Source organism: Schistocerca gregaria, chromosome 6, assembly GCF_023897955.1.
Source record: "Schistocerca gregaria isolate iqSchGreg1 chromosome 6, iqSchGreg1.2, whole genome shotgun sequence".
Taxonomy (NCBI): Eukaryota; Metazoa; Arthropoda; class Insecta; order Orthoptera; family Acrididae; genus Schistocerca; species Schistocerca gregaria.
The window spans coordinates 378,167,658-378,186,975 of record NC_064925.1 but is presented as its reverse complement, the minus strand read 5'-3'; the positions used below and the strand labels follow the sequence as shown (position 1 = coordinate 378,186,975).

At 39.6% G+C, this 19,318-nt stretch overlaps 1 protein-coding gene across 1 annotated transcript in view; it reads left to right on the top strand.

Annotated features, from left to right (window-relative positions):
• LOC126279098 (ATP-binding cassette sub-family G member 4-like) overlaps positions 1–18,835 on the top strand; it is a 359,996-nt gene extending 341,161 nt beyond the window's left edge. Inside the window, exons 10-11 of the mRNA XM_049979571.1 lie at positions 8,125–8,280; positions 17,767–18,835. Of these exons, the coding sequence (XP_049835528.1) occupies positions 8,125–8,280; positions 17,767–18,111 (501 nt within the window). The 3' untranslated portion in view covers positions 18,112–18,835. The remainder of the gene's footprint in view (positions 1–8,124; positions 8,281–17,766) is intronic.
• Positions 18,836–19,318: the final 483 nt, after the last annotated feature.

Sequence of the window (19,318 nt, the reverse complement as noted above, 5' to 3'; positions counted from 1 at the left end):
ACTGACATATTCTACGCAGGAAGGAGTCTGACTAGTAGCTGCTGCTATTCCTCGAGTGGTGATTGAGAAACCTCTCAAGGTGTGGTGCATAAAACACACTGCTTCCTGGTGGTTAGATTCAACATTGAAGTCAATGAGGAGGTGTGATAATGCATAAGCATTTGCATGCTGTATGGTGAGACCAAATGAATGTCACAATGATAATTGCTTAAGAACAATGTCCAACATTGCAAATTCTGTGTCATTTTATCTGAAAGGATAGAATGTGAACCAAAGATAAATAGGGGTGGGGGTCTGTGATCTGTAATAACTGAAACTTATTCTGGTATAGGAAAATGTGGAACCTTTTAACACCACAAACAATTTTCAGTGGCTACTTCTCCATTTGTGAATAATTTTGCTTTGCCTTCAGGAGTGTCTTGCACACCAAAGCTATTGGTTGCTCTGTGTCATCGGCGTTTATATGTGACAGGATGGCTCCAATGCCATATTGAGACACATCAGTTACAGAGAGCAGGAAGTTGCCTGGTGTAACTGTTATTAAGCACAGAGTCAACCTCTAGAGTTTCTCAACTGCAAAAATGCTTTGTGACACTTTTGAGGCCAAACAAATGGAATGCCTTTCTTTCTCAAATGGTTCAATGAATGCATGAGCTGAACTTCCTGGGGAAAGAACATTGTATCACAGTTCACTTTCCCCAGGAAATACTGAAATTCCCTCAAGTTTTTTGAAGCTGTCAGTAGGCATGATCCCTATGATGCTTAAGCTATGCCCCAAATACTGCATGACAAAATTTAGGCACAGAGGACTGCTTGAGTGAAATATGAGTTCAAATTCTTTAGTTCTACCCATGGTAGACTGAAATAACTGCTCATAAATCTCTAATAATGATTCTCTATCATGGAATGGGCCTGGGCTTAACACGAGGTTTACCTTACCCAATACTCTGAAACCAATTCAGGGACTGCACCTAGAACATAGACCAAGAAGGTGGTTTGTCATTCCACATTCTTGTATTTTGCCCATATGGTAATTTGCCATCTCTAAGGAATCTTTTGCTGACTATAGGAAATAACCTCATTCTTGTATTTTGCCCATACATATTTTGCTCTCTCAGAGGAATATTTTGCTGGTTGTGTGAAATAACCTGCTGCTGTGGTGGCTGCAGGCAGGGGAGCCCAAATGCTGATAGGTTTCCTAGTTAATCAAAGAGACTGCTCGCCCCATGTCAACCTGGAATGGGTCATAACGCTATTGGTACTCAATCAGGAGTTTATTAGGCACCTAGCTGCGCTGTCAACATTGGAATTGAGGCAAACACTGCTGCTCAGTTAGGGTCTGAAACTCATTGTCAGGTTTTGCCAGCTACAGTGTGTTGGCAAACTGGTGCATCAGCCTGACGTGCTGTTCTCCTGCCCTGGCACACTACTGCCAAGTGTCCTTGCTTGAGAAATGTATTGCATGTGTTAAAAAAATGTGGACACTGGTGATGATCATGATATGTCCAGCAGTATGAACGAAAGCAAGGTGGAGCTACATCCATGAACTACTGCAAATACAGAAAGGAAACATTATACGTAAACCTACTTCCTGATGAAATGTTTGATGCAGCGGAAGGACTTTTCTTATTATCTAAATCTACTGAAATCTACTTGAGGGCAAGAAACACTTCCCTGCTTAGAAGTTGCACCCTGATTGCCACCTGGGGGACTAACTTGTCAACATGTAGTGGAGAGCAGAGCTATTTGCTAATTATCTGAAAATGCTTTTTGAGCTGCTGCAGACAGCATAAGCGTTTAGGCAATATTTTCAGTTGAGTTTAACTGATGGACTGATGATTCCATAGAACTACTCTTGATCTCCTTGTCCAGTGCTAATCTTACAACTATGTCTGCAATTAAAGAATCAGCATATGACACATCACAACTAGTACATGCAGACTTGCATTTCTAGGTGAGCACTGGCAATTCTGTCATACAGGGTGCATTAGACTGAGCATTAAACTTCCCTTATTGGTTAAATTGTTATCTCATCACATTTGGTGGCAGGAATGCTGCTTCAGTAAATTGCACAACTTGTTAAAATGTGATATCTGAGGGTGTATGAATGAGTGCAGCTTTTGCACAATCTCAGACAAACTACTACTACTACTACTACTACTACTACTGCTGCTGCTGCTGCTGTTGCTGTTGCTGTTGCTGCTGCTAAGCAACAAATCACTCTGACTGCAGGATGTGATATGTGTCTTACCTTGCAATACAGCATAAATTGAGACAGACAGTTTTCCCATCTCTCTATGTTGTTATCAGATAAAGTGAATGGTGAGGTGCAGTGGTAAAGACTGTCTCACGTGTGCTTGTGCTGCTGGCTACATGTTCATCTTTTATATCAGTTCTGCATTTTGCTTGAACAATTCCTGCATCCAATCTGGTGTAGCTGTTGTTGCAGTCACATCTGTTCCTGCAGTGTTATTTGAGTTGCCAAAGCCACAGAAATTCTGATCCATCATGACAGTCTTATTTTCATGCAAGAGTCAGTATCATTATCACTTTTGTAACTGGTAGATGCGGACCTCGGGGAGGATCAGTTTGGATTCCATAGAAATGTTGGAACACGTGAGGCAATACTGACCTTACGACTTATCTTAGAAGAAAGATTAAGAAAAGGCAAACCTATGTTTCTAGCATTTGTAGACTTAGAGAAAGCTTTTGACAATGTTGACTGGAATACTCTTTTTCAAATTCTAAAGGTGGCAGGGGTAAAATACAGGGAGCGAAAGGCTATTTACAATTTGTACAGAAACCAGATGGCAGTCATAAAAGTCGAGGGGCATGAAAGGGAAGCAGTGGTTGGGAAAGGAGTGAGACAGGGTTGTAGCCTCTCCCCAATGTTATTCAATCTGTATATTGAGCAAGCAGTAAAGGAAACAAAAGAAAAATTTGGAGTAGGTATTAAAATTCATGGAGACGAAGTAAAAACTTTGAGGTTCACCGATGACACTGTAATTCTGTCAGAGACGGCAAAGGACTTGGAAGATCAGTTGAATGGAATGGACAGTGTCTTGAAAGGAGGATATAAGATGAACATCAACAAAAGCAAAACGAGAATAATGGAATGTAGTCAAATTAAATCGGGTGATGCTGAGCGAATTAGATTAGGAAATGAGACACTTAAAGTATTAAAGGAGTTTTGCTATTTAGGAAGTAAAATAACTGATGATGGTCGAAGTAGAGAGGATATAAAATGTAGACTGGCAATGGCAAGGAAAGCGTTTCTGAAGAAGAGAAATTTGTTAACATCGAATATAGATTTATGTATCAGGAAGTCGTTTCTGAAAGTATTTGTTTGGAGTGTAGCCATGTATGGAAGTGAAACATGGACGATTACTAGTTTGGACAAGAAGAGAATAGAAGCTTTCGAAATGTGGTGCTACAGAAGAATACTGAAGATAAGGTGGATAGATCACGTAACTAATGAGGAGGTATTGAATAGGATTGGGGAGAAGAGAAGTTTGTGGCACAACTTGACTAGAAGAAGGGATCGGTTGGTAGGACATGTTTTGAGGCATCAAGGGATCACAAATTTAGCGTTGGAGGGCAGCGTGGAGGGTAAAAATCGTAGAGGGAGACCGAGAGATGAGTACACTAAGCAGATTCAAAAGGATGTAGGTTGCAGTAGGTACTGGGAGATGAAGCAGCTTGCACAGGATAGAGTAGCATGGAGAGCTGCATCAAACCAGTCCCAGGACTGAAGACAACAACAACAACAATGTACAGTTCAGGTGGGAGAGTGCCACATGTTGGTTACTGAGAACATGGAGAGTGGCTGAAAGGACCAAGTGATTGACAGCAAAAACCATACACAAGGAAGGAAAGGACAAACCAAGAGTAATAAAAAAAAAACATGAAAAACCAAGAATCATCAACAGCATACAAACAAATCAACAGTAGCAAATTGAGAGGAAAACCAAAAGTAAGTGAGTAACTGTGCACAAAAGTGACATCATCAATTGGAAAGCCTTGTAGACATCAACACAGCTGGACGAAGAAAATGTTCACACTTTTCTCCTTACACCACCAGTGGGTCTTGCTGACACGAAGTTCACACTGCCCATGGTATGGACAGGAAACCAAACAGCTCTGGGCAGTCATCACAAATGTGTCTCCTTTACCTGATGACAGACATTGGTGAGGATACTAAACCAGTGAAGCAATTCGGAAGTGTGCTGCTACATTTGTCACTGGTAAGTTCAGTCAATAGGCAAATATTATGAAATTTGTGCTTATTATGGAAGTGCTCCACGAATTTTAATGGGAAACCCTGGAAGGAACAAAAGTTCTTTTCATGAAACACTATTGAATTTATCAAGACAACCAGCATTTGGAACAGACTGCTGAGTGATTCTACTGTCACCATCATACCTTTCAAGTAACAACTATGAAGACAAGATAAGAGGAATCTGGGCTCATGCAGAAGCATATAGACAGTTGCTTTTTTCTCATTCCACTTGCAAGCAGAAAAGGGAAGAGAAAGACAAGCAGTGATACAAGGCACCTTGCATGAGGCACCACTTTGTGGCTTGTGGAGTGTATATGTAAATTAAGATGGCATTCCCAACCTGTAGCCCAATGCTCAACTGTAGCCATCCAGTGGTAGAACATACTTCTGAACACTGCATGCTTGACTTCAGTCACTGCTTCACAAGCTGCAACATGTGGATCACACCTCCATCCGACTCCAACACCTGCTTGTCTGATTTATGTAAATGGGTGTTATCCTTTCAACACATCCTTTGACCATCAGTCCTCCTAGTCTCAATCTACACTACCCCTCCCCCTTAATCCCACCTCCACTCCTATCCCACAACCCCTATTTCACTCATTGTACTCAAAAACCTTCTCTCTTCTTCTGTTTTAAGAGAGGCACTCAGTAAGTGAAGCGATACATTTTTTACTTCATCCAGTTTTGGTTGATAAAATACAGAAATTGTTGTGGAAAATTGTGGAATATTTTCGCTTCAGCCCTTATAGCTTCACGAATTTCCAATAGGTGGAAGCACTATACATAACCTTCAAAATGGCATCTGTAACTGAGGTGCATTCCAACCACAGAGCTGCCATTTTCTTCAGATGGAACAGAAAACCAGAGCACTGCAGGTATTCACAGGTGCTTACAGAATGTCTATAGAGATCTGGCATGGAACAAAAGTACAGTGAGTTGTTAGGTGAGGCATCTGTCACCGTCACACTAAGATTGTGCAAACCTGTCTGATCTCCCAAACACTGTCCATCTGCACATAGCTGTGCCTCCTGCAAAGTTGGAACATGTGGACACTCTCGTTTGAGGTGATCAGTGGAACACAATCAAACATCCCACAGCTCAAGGGTATGTCTCTGCTGATAGTGCTGACACACTCACCATCAGTTTGGTACCCAAAGGAGTGTGCCCAATGAGTTCCTCGCCACTGAAAAGAAGAGTATAAAGAGCAACAAAGGACCATCTGCAGAATGAAGGATGCATTCCATGGGAAACAGTACATAGATGGTGGTGAAGCTACTGATGCAGCAAGACATTGGCTCTTGGCCAGCAGAGTGGACCATGCAGGCATACAGGCCCTCCCAGTAAGATGGCATAAGGTTGCCACATTGAACATAAATAATGTTGAAAAAGGGGTTTTGCAATGAAAAGAGTGGGGGATAATATGGTATATTGGAATCCAGAATAAAACCAACCTACTTTTAAAAAAAACTTGCATTAATTTTTGAATGCTCCTTGTATCTCTACCTTCTCAATTCACTCCTCTGTGTCATTGTGCACTGTATGTAACTTTTCCTGCCTGGACGAAACTGAGCTCTTTGGTGCCATATTCCTGTTCTATGTACCAGCTACATCTTACTCCCATCTATCAGCCACCCTTCTCCAACCCTCACTCTTGCTCTTCATATCCTTCATCCCCTTGCCCGTTGCACCTGATGCAGTCCACTGGTATGTAGTTGGAAACTGTGAAGATTGGCAGGAAGGATCTTATAGGAAGCAATAGTGAGTCATGTAATTGCCATGCTAGCAGAGAAGAGCTGGTTTTGGTGCTGTTTGGCACTCCTGGTATTGCAAATGGTCACAACCAGGGCAAGTACTAAGCACTGTGCTGCTGTGGAAATGAAACAGTCAGAATCATTGTTGAACATTTTAATAAAATAGGGTATTCACTAAAAGTCAGAATCCAGGATGGAATACTTACAGTATTATAAATAAGGATAGATTTCTACTCACCATACAGTGGAGATGTTGAGTCACAGACAGGCACAACAAAAAGAGGATCCAGAGACAGTGGTTGTTTGTGTGTGAGTTTCATTTTCATGAATATGTGTGTGCGTGTGTGTGTTGTCTAATTCAGAAAAGGCCTTCTGACCAAAAGCTTACTTGTCTAGCAGTCTTTTTGTTGTGCCTGTCTTTGTCTCAACATCTCCAGTATGTGGAGAATATTCACACATCATTTTCCACAAATTCTGTCATAAGGGAGAGCCTTACATTAACAGACATCATGACAATTACTAGAACTAATGATAAACTGCTTACATTGTTAGCAGTATGAATTACTTACAGATTTTTTGGTGTATTATAAATCAGGATATTCATCATCAGTCTTCTGCCATATTAGCAGGTCATTTGTGTCTCCTTTTTCTATGATCCAGTGCTCTCTTCTTAATGTTGCTGTAGGTACTGTTGCCCATCACATCATACAGGATACAAAATCTCTTCCTTGCTCACCTCCTCTTCCCTTCCACATGTCCCTCTGATTTTCCCTCCTTCTTCCTTAATGTAAGTCCCAAGCCAGTTTCCTGGCCACAGTTCCTGATTATTTGTCATCATGCCCTGAAATGAAGGACAGCCTGTCCGAGATCATTCTCACCCTTCCTAAAGTGGTGTTCTATTGCCCACCCAACTTGCACAAAACCCCACTCCTACTCCCAACCCCTCCCCAGGCACAAGACCTGCACCATTCCTCCCAGCCAGCACCTCCTGCTCCAGTCCCGTCACAGGCTTATCTTTAGCCCATCAGAGACCAGACCACCTCTAAAAGCAGCCATGTCATATGTGAACTCTGCTGTGATCACTGCACACCCTTTTATGTCAGTGTGACAACCAATCAGCTGTCCACCAGAATGAATGGCTGTCACCAAACTGTGGCCAATGCCAAATGGGCCACCTGTTGACACAACATGCAACTGAGTATAGCATGCTTCATTTCAATGTCTGCTTCATGATCCAGTTGAGACGGGTTCTTTTCTCCTCCATCAGCTTTTCTGAACTGCGCAGATGGGCATTATCCCTGCAACACAACCTTAGCTCCTGGAACCAGCCTGGCCTCTATCTCCATTAACCAACTGTCCCTATACCCACCACCTAACAGCTCCCCTTCCTCCATCCTATCACCCAATCCCAATTCAGCTCTCCATATCACATTCATTATGCACTGTTCTCCACCTGCTCTGACACCCATGCATTTCATACGTAGTCCATGCAATTGCCACCACTCCCTCCCACATCCCTAGCCAGCAAACTGGCAGTCCCCCCTCCAAACTGCTACCTGCCAACCCTCAACACCTGCCTCCCTTTTCCTCTACCTGCCTCCACCTGACAGAACCCCCACCCCACAATGTAGGGGCAGAGGCATGTGTGGGTGTTTTACATGTGTATTTGTACTCTAGGTTAAGAAAGGATATGCTCAAAAAACTTTGCCTTTTTTGTGTTAGCCTGTTGTGATTCTAAACTTCTGCTTTTCTGTGAGTGGTCCCCTTTAGCCTTAAAGTATATGAAAATTCATTTCATTTAAACTGTGAGTTACAGGCATTATTACAACACACAAAAATAATTTTCATGTAGACTTTGCTTCATTGTCTTGGGTTCAGATGAGGGGAAGAGGGCTATTTTGGTGTGTGGTTCCAAGAGGTCTTCAACAAACTTCTGTTAGAAGTAAACCAAGAAACTGGGAACTTTCTCAAATTCAAGAAAAAGTATTTCCCCCCCCCCCCCCAGCTTATATGAGAGTATTAATTTACATTACTATGTTTGAAAGGTGTGTCAATGAAATACTGATTAATTTTTTTTGATTGTACAAACAGGTACTGTGTCCCACTTGTTTTGTACTGATAGCATACTTCATGACGGGACAACCATATGACCACCAGAGAATCTATATGTTCCTTTTGGTTTGCATGTTGATGACAATGATTGCTCAAACTCTTGGACTAGTTGCAGGTGCAATTTGCAATATACAGGTAAGGATGCCAACCTGAAAAATAAAATACAGTTTTTGTTCAGCATTGAAATACAATTTTAATCTGTGAGTGTTTTTATTGCATATTTTAAGATGTGTGAGGTACTGAATATTAACATACCATAATGACTTTAATGTTAGGTTTTCAATATTTGTTTTCCACACCATTCCATGTGCCATTCCTCATCCTCCCCCCCCCCCCCCCCCAAAAAAAAAAAGAAACCTATCACATCTCACTCACTCTCTCTCTCTCTCTCTCTCTCTCTCTCTCTCTCTCCCCTCTCTCCACCCTTCCTCCCTCCCTCTACCTTCCTTACCTATGATTAAAGGGGCTCAACTGTTACTTTCTGCAGATACCATAACATGTCAGTATTTTTTTTAAGACTTGCCCACATGTTATTACTAAGTGTGATGGTGCAATGCTTAAGACACTAAATTTGTATTCAGTGGATGCAGGACTAAAATCCCGTCCAGTACTCTTTATTTTGGTTTGTCATGCTTTATCTAAACTACATTCAATAAAGAAAGGGTTTATTTCTGTAATAAGCCTATGGGCAATTCTTTTCAGCATTCTCATTTAAGACACCTATTCCTTCAAATTTTAGATTTGGTTTAATTTGGCTTGGCAGAAATGGATTTCCTTGCAGCATTTTCATAAATTTCTTAGATGGATTTTGCATACCTGTGTAATTTTTCGGTGTTGTCCTGTAGTGCTAGCAGTTTTGGTCGAGTGCCTATACCAGCACATCAAAGCAAGTGGACACATGCTGTTGTGAACACAGCATGTGCGCATTTTACTACATTAAGCCAAATTAATTTAAATTGTAAATTATTTTGTCTTTAACATTTGTTAATGTTGGTCATTACAAAGTGCAAATAAGAAATTTGTCTTACCAGTATGTGAGGAGCAGGAGTTGTAGAAGTGATGTCTGAATTCATAAACACTATTTTGCTGATTTTCATTTCTTACAAGTCATTGTAATACACAGAGTTTAAACAAACCATTTCATTGCTTTGAAATTATGATTTCATCATATATTAATTAATGAAGAGAGAAGAAATGTAGAGCCAGAAATGCAAACACCTAAGTCGGTTAAATTGAATGTACAGTGATGAATCGAAGTTTTGTCACAATACACTGTTTTTGTTCCTAAGTACCACAGTTGATGCCAAACACTTGTCCAACTCAAGGTACAGTACTGCTTTGACTGTGGTGACTTCGCTTCCCGCGTCCAGGTTCCCGGATTCAATTCCCGGCGGGGTCAGGGATTTTCTCTGCCTCGTGATGACTGGGTATTGTGTGATGTCCTTTGGTTAGTTAGGTTTAAGTATTTCTAAGTTCTAGGGGCTGATGACCATAGATGTCAAGTCCCATAGTGCTCAGAGCCATTTGATCCATTTTTTTGTGGTGACTTCAGTGTTCACAGGGTAACAAACTCCTTTCCTCTTTTCTTCCAGAGCTTCTTTAGCTATTGACCAGTTATGATCATGAAATATTGTAATATATAGCATTTGGATTGAAGGTAAAAACTCACTGAATACTGGAGCTGTTGAATTGTTGATAGGCACATAAACAAGACAAATCTTTGATAGCTTTCCTTTATCAAGCTATAGAGCACATAGTGCTGATTTCTTAGTGCTGGACCTGTAGGCCTGTAGTGCAAGTGGGGAGAGGATGTGTTGGGTGGTGTGGATGAGGGGAGAGAGGAAGCAGAGACTGGGAGTGTTGGGGAAGGGTGTCTAAGGGTTTGGAGTGGGAGGCAGCAAGTGCGTGGGATACGAACATGGCAGAAGCATTGACGTCGGTGGGGTAATGCAGTGCATGGTATCATGGTGCAGTGGATTGGAAGGGTGAGACAGAATAGAAAAAGATGAGACTGTGGGGAAGAAGGTGTGAGTGCAGGATGAGTGAAGTTAGGGTCCTGAGGCTTGATGTAGGTGGGCATGGGGCAGGGGGGCTTTGGGAGATTGAGGGCATGAGGATTACGAGACCAAATGATGTATTTCAAGAATAGTTTCTGTCTACATAATTCAGAGAACTTGTTGTTGGGGGAAGGATCCAGATGGTATGGGTTGTGAGTATGTTGCACTCAGCAGCATGTTCTGCTACTGAGCAGTCAACTCTGCTCTTTTCCAGAGTTTGGGAGTTGTCATTTATTCAAGTGGAGAACTGCTTTGTGGTCATGCCCATATAAAATTCTAGAAATTACAGAAGATCTATATTTGACATGACTGTTATTACTGCCTGTGATAGGATAGGCTAAGCCAGTGGTGGGACAGGAACAGAATCTGCTGGGTGAGTGTATCAGACAGTTATTGCACCTGGATCTCCACAGGGGTGTGACCAATATGGAAAGGGGTTGAGAGTGGGTGTGGGATAATAGTGGATTAGGATATTGAGTAAATTGGGTGGTCATAGGGATACTTCAGTCCTTATACATTAATTAATACATCATCACACCTTTGAGAGTAATATATACCAACAAATCTGCAGCTGGGCACCTACATGGCATCCTTGTATACCATCTTGTATGTGGGGTATGGAGAGAAAACCATCATAGCCATCCAAAATTTCAAACCCCACATCTGGTTCAGGTTCATTAATAAAACTGTCCTGGACCCAGAGCAAAGACAACCTATCCTCATTCTTCCTCAGCCTCAACATATTCACTCCCATTCAGTGCACCTGGTCCTCCTCAACCCAATCTGCATATCCCTGGATGTTGACTTCCACCTCTTTGGTGGCTCCACCCATAGCTCTGCCCGTATGAAACCAATTAACCATTAACAGTGCTTACATTTTGATAGGTATCATCCCAAAACAAAGAAAAAAATTGTTTCCATGAAGTCTAGTATGCAGTGATGAGAACTCCCTTGCTTGATTGCTGTAGGTCTTCACAGACAGGCACTGTCCCCAGAGTAAGTCTACAGACACATATCTCAACCTATATCCATGTACTCCCCCAGGGGACTCAGACCTAATGAGTACATGGTTGGTGACCATGGGGCCCCGAGATGAGTCCTGGTATTGCTTCCACTCACTTATGCCAGACTCCTCACTTTTATCTTTCCTATCTTACCATCCTCAGCCAACTTTTGTTCTTTTCCAACTCTGACACTATTAGGTTTCAAGGGCTAGGGGTCTTCCATTTTCCAACCTATACTTCTCATGCATAGGCAGCGTCTGTACTCTAAAAGAGTGGCCTGCCAAAGACATCTGTACCCCATGTTAGGGGCAGCCTGGAAAGTTATATCACCAATCCCTTCTGAAGCAAGCATGGCAATTATGCTTCTCACTTTTGGGTCATGATGTTTAACAACAAGGCAAAATGTTTCAGAGTTAAAATAGCCCCATGTTCGGATCTCCAGGTGGAAGCTGCTTTAGTGTCACAAAATCCTAAGTCTACAAAATGAGAGAAGCAATGGCTTCAAATATGTATGTACAATTGTCATACAATAGTCAGAGATGACAGAATAACAGAAATAGAAGAGAAACTAGAGAAAATTATCTGGAACATCATTGGTTTAAGTGAAGTGCGCCATGAAGGCAAAAACTGCCTTTGCTTGAATTCAGGAAATCTCTGTGGAAAACCAAATGGAAAATTAAATGGAGTTGGAATTTTAGTAAACAAAACCATTGCCAACAAGACAACAGTGTTAGATGGAATTTCGAGCAGAACTGCATGCTTGGTCCTAAAATATTGGACAGGTATAAGATACAAATTGTTCAAGCATATGCACATACGTCTACTCATTCAGATGAAGAGAGAGAATCTTTCTGTGGATGTCTGAAGGAAACCTATGAGAAAGGCAGAGATTATTTTTATGCATTCATAATTGGAGACTTTAATGCCAAAGTTGGAACAAACAAAGAAGGTGATTCAGTTATTGGTAAATATGGAATAGACGAAAGAAATGATAGAGGTGAGAGGTTGGTACAATTTGCAGAATGCATGAAAACACCTATTATGGATATGTTTTTCATGAAGCACCCAAGTTGCAAATGGACTTGGAGGAGTCCTTAGTTTGAAGTGAAAAACGAGGTAGATGTCATTCTCACCAATAGGCCTCCAAACATTAAAGTGATCACCAATTAGTAAGAGCAAGGTTTAAATTTAATACAAAATATGAAATATCAAAACTAATTGAACAAAAAAATAAAATTTTAGATTTCAAAAATCATGAATGGAAAGAGGAATTTCAAGAAAGAATTCAGAGAAAATTAAAAGAATGTAAAGCAGAAGAAGTATCAAAGGTACTAATTACAAAAGCTGAAGAAGTGCATGGCTTATTAAATCTCAAAACCAATCCAAGAAAATGACAAATAAAACAACAGGTTTGATGGACAAGAGAAGAAGAATGAAAGTTGATACAGATAAAGACAAGATAGAATATGTAGAGGTATGCAAAGCTCTAAGAAAGATCATGAAAGATGACATCAAGATGTATGAAGAAGACACCTAAAAGCCAGTCTTGAGAACAAATCTAGTTTGAAGAAAGCCAATCGAATGCTTATGACTGGAAGGAAACAGCTAATAGCATTAGACACAGGTCAAGGCCGAATTACAGACAAGAAAAAAATACTTGAATATATTGGAAATTTCTATAATAACCTATACTATAAAATCTATTATGATACCTTGATCCTAAACAAATTGGATGCTCCTGTCTCCCAAATTCCAGAAATACTCCCATCAGAAGTCAAACATACAATTGACAGTATGAAAAAAGGGACTGCTCCAAGTGGTGATGACCTCCCAGTTGATGTTCTAAAGCTGGTGGATGAAGAATCCATAAAGCAATTAGCTAAGATATATTCAGGTTGTTTGCACCGTGAAACATTACCAAGAGACTGGAACAAAGCCAAACTAATTCTAATATCAGCTTACTCTCCATAGTTTACAAAGTTTTCACTAGGATCTTGACTACCAGATTGAGCACTACACTCGACCAGGCTCAGCCCACTGAGCAAGCCGGTTTCTGATCAGGATTTAGCACAGTTGACCATATCTTCATGCCACAGGAAATAATTAGTAGAAGAAATGAGTACCATCTACCCCCTTGCATTGCTTTTATAGACTTTGAAGTGGCCTTTGATTCGATCAATCACTCAGCTATTTTGTGTGGCTCTAAAATAACAAGGAGTAGAACAGGGTTATATCAAAATCCTACATAACATGCACAAAACCTCCACAGACATTGTGAGCGTTGCTGAAGATGCTAATGAATTTCCCATTGAAAATGGTGTAAAGCAAGGTGATTCTATGTCTCCCAAACTATTTTCAGCAGACTTAGAAAAAGCCATGTCTAAATTGAATTGGGTAGAAAAGGGAATCCAGGATCTCTGAAAAAGACTGAACAACTTGAGATTTGCAGATGATATTGTCCTATTTGCAAATGACATAGAAGAGCTTCAAGTATTAGTTAACAAACTTGCATTAGTGTGCTCTGAAGTTGGACTAAAAACTAGTATTGATAAAACCAAGATAATGATCAATGAATGGACACAGAGAGAAATATATCAGTTGGAAGTACACAACTCCATAGAGTCACAGAATATATCTACCTGGGTCAACTGATAAACATGATAGGAGATTTAAAACCAGAAATATTATGACGAATGAAATTGGGCTGGCAAGCTTATGGGATGCACTCTTCAATCTAAAATGTCAGTTGAGCTGAAGAAATCTATTTTTGACCAATTTATATTGCCAGTAGTAATGTATGGCTGCTAAGCATGCACATTAAATGAGTTCATTGTTAGGAAGCAAACGGTAGCATAAAGAGGAATGGAAAGATCAATGTTGGGTTACATGAAAAAAGACAGGAAGAAAGCAGTTGAAATAAGACGAACAATGAAGGTCACCAACATAATGGAAGGAGTGAATACATTGAAATGGCAGTGGGCTGGTCATGTTGCTCAAACAAATGATGGTAGATGATCTAAACAAGACCTAGACTGGAGCCCAATTTACAAAAAAAAAAGACCTAGAGGAATACCACCAGACACAAGGGACAGAGATATAAGGAAGACAGTGTGATTCAATTGGCAACAAGAAGCTCAGGATTGGAAGAAATGGAAGATCTTACTGGGATGCTTTGTTACATGTTGGCTCAAAGAGGCCACACCATTAAGTGATAGAGCTGGCTGATGATGATGATGATGATGATGATATCCATGTGTACCCATAAACCTCTGACTATCCCCAAACCAGCTGCAAAAGAGCATACTTTCACCACATAATGTCATCCTGCACTGGAACAGGTGAACTATATCCTCCTCCATGCCTTTAACTAATTACCAATGTCCCTGGAAACAACGAACATTATATCGCAAACCTTCCCATCCCTCCCAAAGTGGTATTCCAGCACTCAGTCAATCTGCACAATATCCATACCCCACAACCACTCCTAATCTCTTGCCACATAGCTCTACTCCTATGAAAGACAAAGGTGCAATACCTGTCTGATACATCCATTCTGCACATCCTATACCAATTCCATCACAGTCATATACTATTGTATAAGAGGCAAGGACACCTACCAACCCAAAAGCAGTTGTATCATAAACCAGCTCTACTGCAATGTCTGTACATCATTTTATGTTGATATGAGCACCAACCATCTGTCCACCCAAATTAATGGTCACTGGCAAACTGCAGCCAAGAGCAGAGTTGACAATCCATTAGTGTAACCCACTGCCAAGCACTGTATGGTCGATTTCAATGGCTGCTTCTTTGAGTTACATAGATAGTATTTCTCCTTGCAACACTTCCTTCCATCCCGTAAAACTCCTCACCACTATTTCTGCTAAGCCCCTGCTGCACAGCCGTATCCACCATGTCTCAGTGCCTAACTTTGTTCCTCCTACACTCACACACTCTCCTCCACAGATTCATCTTTTTTTGGTTCTGCCTTGTCGTCCTAGTCTGCTCCTCCATTTTACCATGCACTGTATAAACTCACAAGTATTGACTCTGCATTTGTACTCTTTTCAGTAATTAAAGAGATGAAATCAGAATTTAAAAATGATAAAAGCAGTTTTCTTTCTTTTTTTTTAACTTTACTTATTATAATTAGTGAACAGAAAGCAAATCAGCTAAATAGTGTTCATGAATTCATATGCCACATTTACAACTTTCACTCCTCACATGCAGGTAATAAAATATCTGACTTGCATATTCTAATAACACAGAGTAAGACACAATCATTTAAAATTCAAATCAACTTGTCTTAACATGGCAAAACCTGTAAACACTGTGTCCACGGTCACATGATCACTCAGTTTAATATCCTGACACAGATTCCTCAAACAAGATTGTTCACTAGTTCACACCATATGACACTTGTAGTGATGTATGCATTTACTTTCAAAAGGCCATGCATACCTAATTAAGGCTAGCCGAGCTATGTTTTGTCTCCGTTCTCTGCATGTATTGCCCCAGTTCTTTGTTCCTGGTGAATGTACCTTAAATATTGTTTCAAGTTGTTACTGCTTCCACGGAAGAAAGACATGTTCAGCTTACCAGTCATGTTGTATTTATACTAACTACAATAACACTGCTAAAAAATTGCATTCGCATGAAAAATGCATCTGAGAAACTTCTGGAAATACTGGAAAAGAAATTGCTTGCCTGCCAAGCCAAAGAAGCTAACATAGTTGGGGCAAAAATGTAGCAATCTTAGACAAGTCTGGAGAAAAGAATTGCCCATAGCCTTCTTGAAGATGTAATCCCAGCATTTGTTTGTAGTTTAGTTATGTTGTGTTCTGTACATCATTTTCATGATTGTTTTATCATATTATGTGGAACAAGTCATATTACATTATTGCTTGTTTCTGTATATGTGCAGATAGATATGTGTGTGTGTGTGTGCGTGAGTGTTTACCTGTCCTTTTTTCCCCCTAAGGTAAGTCTTTCCACTCCTGGGATTGGAATGACTCCTTACCCTCTCCTTTAAAAACCACATCCTTTTGTCTTTCCCTCTCCTTCCCTCTTTCCTGATGAAGCAACCGTTGGTTGCGAAAGCTTGAATTTTGTGTGTGTGTTTGTTTGTATGTCTATCAACATGCCAATGGTTTCGTTTGGTAAGTTACATCATCTTTGTTTTTAGGTATATATACACACACGCATGAATAGTGCTAATATTAATAAGTTTTAGTTCTACACATGCAACTACATTTAGAGGTACAAATTTTATTATTATTATTATTATTATTATTATTATTATTATTATTATTACCAGTTCTGAAACAGAAACTTGTCCATGGAATAGAAGGAGTTCTCCAAAAGAAATTATTTTAAGCTAGATTTAAAACTTGATCTGCTACCTGCCAGACACTTTATGTTGTTGGGCAAATGATCAAAGATATTTGTTGCTCAATAATGTACTCCTTTTTTAGAAACTGACAGCTTCAATAACGGATAAGAAAGGTCATTTTTCCCTCTAGTGTTGTATGTATGAGCATCACTGTTCTTCGCAAATTGAGATGGATTATTTATAACGAATTTCATTAGTGAGTATATGTACTCTGATGGTGCAGTTAAAATACCTAACTCCTTGAATAGGTGCCTACGTGACACCCTTGGGTGAATACGACTAATTATTCTCACTGCTCTCTTTTGTGCAATCAATACTTTATGTCTAAGTGGTGAGTTACCCGAGAAAACTATTCCATAAGACGTTATTGAGTGGAAATATGCAAAGTACTTTAGGAGGCTGATCAATTTATTACCAATACTAGTGATTATATGAATAGTAAAACAAGCTGAACTTTATTGTTAGAGAAGCTCAGTAATATGCTTCTTCCAGTTCAAGTTGTCCTTACTATTTTATTTACCGCAAAGAAGACATTTCAAGTTATGAACAGGCACAGTTAAAAGACACTCACATACAGCTCTTGGCCACAGTACTCATCAGTAAGAGACACACACACAAGCAAGCACACCTCATGCACACGCAACCGCCAACTCCAGCATCTCCAGGCTGAGACGCTGGCTTTGGCGGTCGCGTGTGTGTGTGTGTGTGTGTGTGTGTGTGTGTGTGTGTGTGTGTGTGTGTGTGTGTTACTCATGAAGGCTGTGGCCGAAAGCTACATGTGACTGTCTTTTAATTGTGCCTGTCTACAACTTGACCTGTCTTCTTTATGGTAAGTAGCAATCTCTCATTTCCTGCATTGTTGATATTCCTACCCAAAGTTTCCATTGTCTGATTTTTCAATGACTTGACTATTTTCAGGCCATTAACATTACTATTGTCAGCTTCCAAAATTCTTGCTCACTTTTCTGCTTTTTATTGAACATCTAAGTTTCATTTGAGCTTCATTTATATTATTATTGTTGTTGTTATGCTTGGGAAGTCAGTAGTAGTGCTAATGTATAATGTCTACAATATGTTAAGTTTATATGAAAGCAAATTATTTTTTGAGCCAGTAGATTTAATATAAGGTGCTTCAGTTATATTTAATAGATATTTATCTTCCCTACAGCTTGGAACATTTATACTGGCTGCAGTAACAATTCCAATGTTCCTTTTCTCTGGTTTCTTTATGAGGCTGGATGATATACCGTCATATTTTGTGCCTCTGACTTATTTAAGTCTCTTCCGATATGGATTTGAGGCAATTGTGTTGTGCATTTATGGATTTGGACGGAAGAATCTTGTGTGTTCAGAAATATATTGCTATTACAAGGATCCCTCCAAGTTTCTTGAAAACATGGGGATGGCCCATAGTGACTACTGGATGGATATATGTGGCCTTGTTACATGGCTAGTGATACTACAACTGACACTGTTTGTGACCTTGAAAATTAGGCTACATAAATCTAGGTGAAGAATACTACTGTACTTTGTTTCTTCTTTGTGAAGAGAATGAATGCAAGAGGCAACTATAAATAATTTTTGGGTGAATGGGGAATGCCAGAAGCATCAGACACTTTATATAATATAAAGTGGACAATGTGCACTGCTATTGGTATTCTAGGTTGTTTGTAAGAACACTTATGTACATATTTGCTGCAAGGCTACTTGCAGCAGAAAAAAATTAAGATCTGGAACAGACGGACATTGTCTCTAATATTTATTTTTGCAAAACATGTTGTGTGACACTAGATTTAATGCACTTTTTTAAATGATGACCTGAGTGTAATATATTATTTTGGAATAAGCTAACATGCTCGCTATATTAGGCAAAATTATAAACACAAGAAATGAATCCTCATAAACTATTCATTTTTGATTCTTTTTATACTTACAAGAATTTTGCTATATTAGCCCTAACGTAATATAGAATGTTTGGAACTAACTTTTATAGCTGTACTTCCTCTTAACTTGGGAAGAGACTGGTGGAAAGATATGACAATTTTCTATTGAAGATATTTTTCCATTTTAGCATCTGTCTAATCAGTGTACAGTAACTGTATATGGCTTTTCCTCAGTATTTTTTACTAGTACTATAATTCATGTGATAAAATAAGTCTTCTTCCAAAACTTTGTTTTCATAATGTACCTGATTTGTGTAATAAAAAGCAGGATAAATTAAATATCTGTCCTCATGACCTTTTATTGTTGTGATTTTTATAAGAACATGGTGCCGATGACCACACTGTTTAGCACTCAACAATTCTAAATACATCCATCGATTTGTAACCCACCTGCTGGTCAAATCTGTGGCATTTCCATCATATTTTGCTATAAACAAGACTGTTTCCAACTTTCCTAGACAGTATTACATTCATAGTAAATAAATAAATATCATGTATTATATAAATCAACTGAAATTTCCTTTGTACAACTTGTAATTAAAAATGTGTAAAAAGAAATTGTTTTATTTCCGTTCCCTACTATGAGGTTAAGGGAAAAAAATAACTCAAAGCGTGACACAGCCTTCAACATGATCACAATCTTTCTGTTCAGTTTGCAAAGCAATCTATCACATATGATTAATGCTCTGACTTTGTACATAATACCTGGATACGCACTGCAGCACTGAACTGCGGGCATGCTACACTTAGGATGTTCCACCAACTGCATCTCCACAG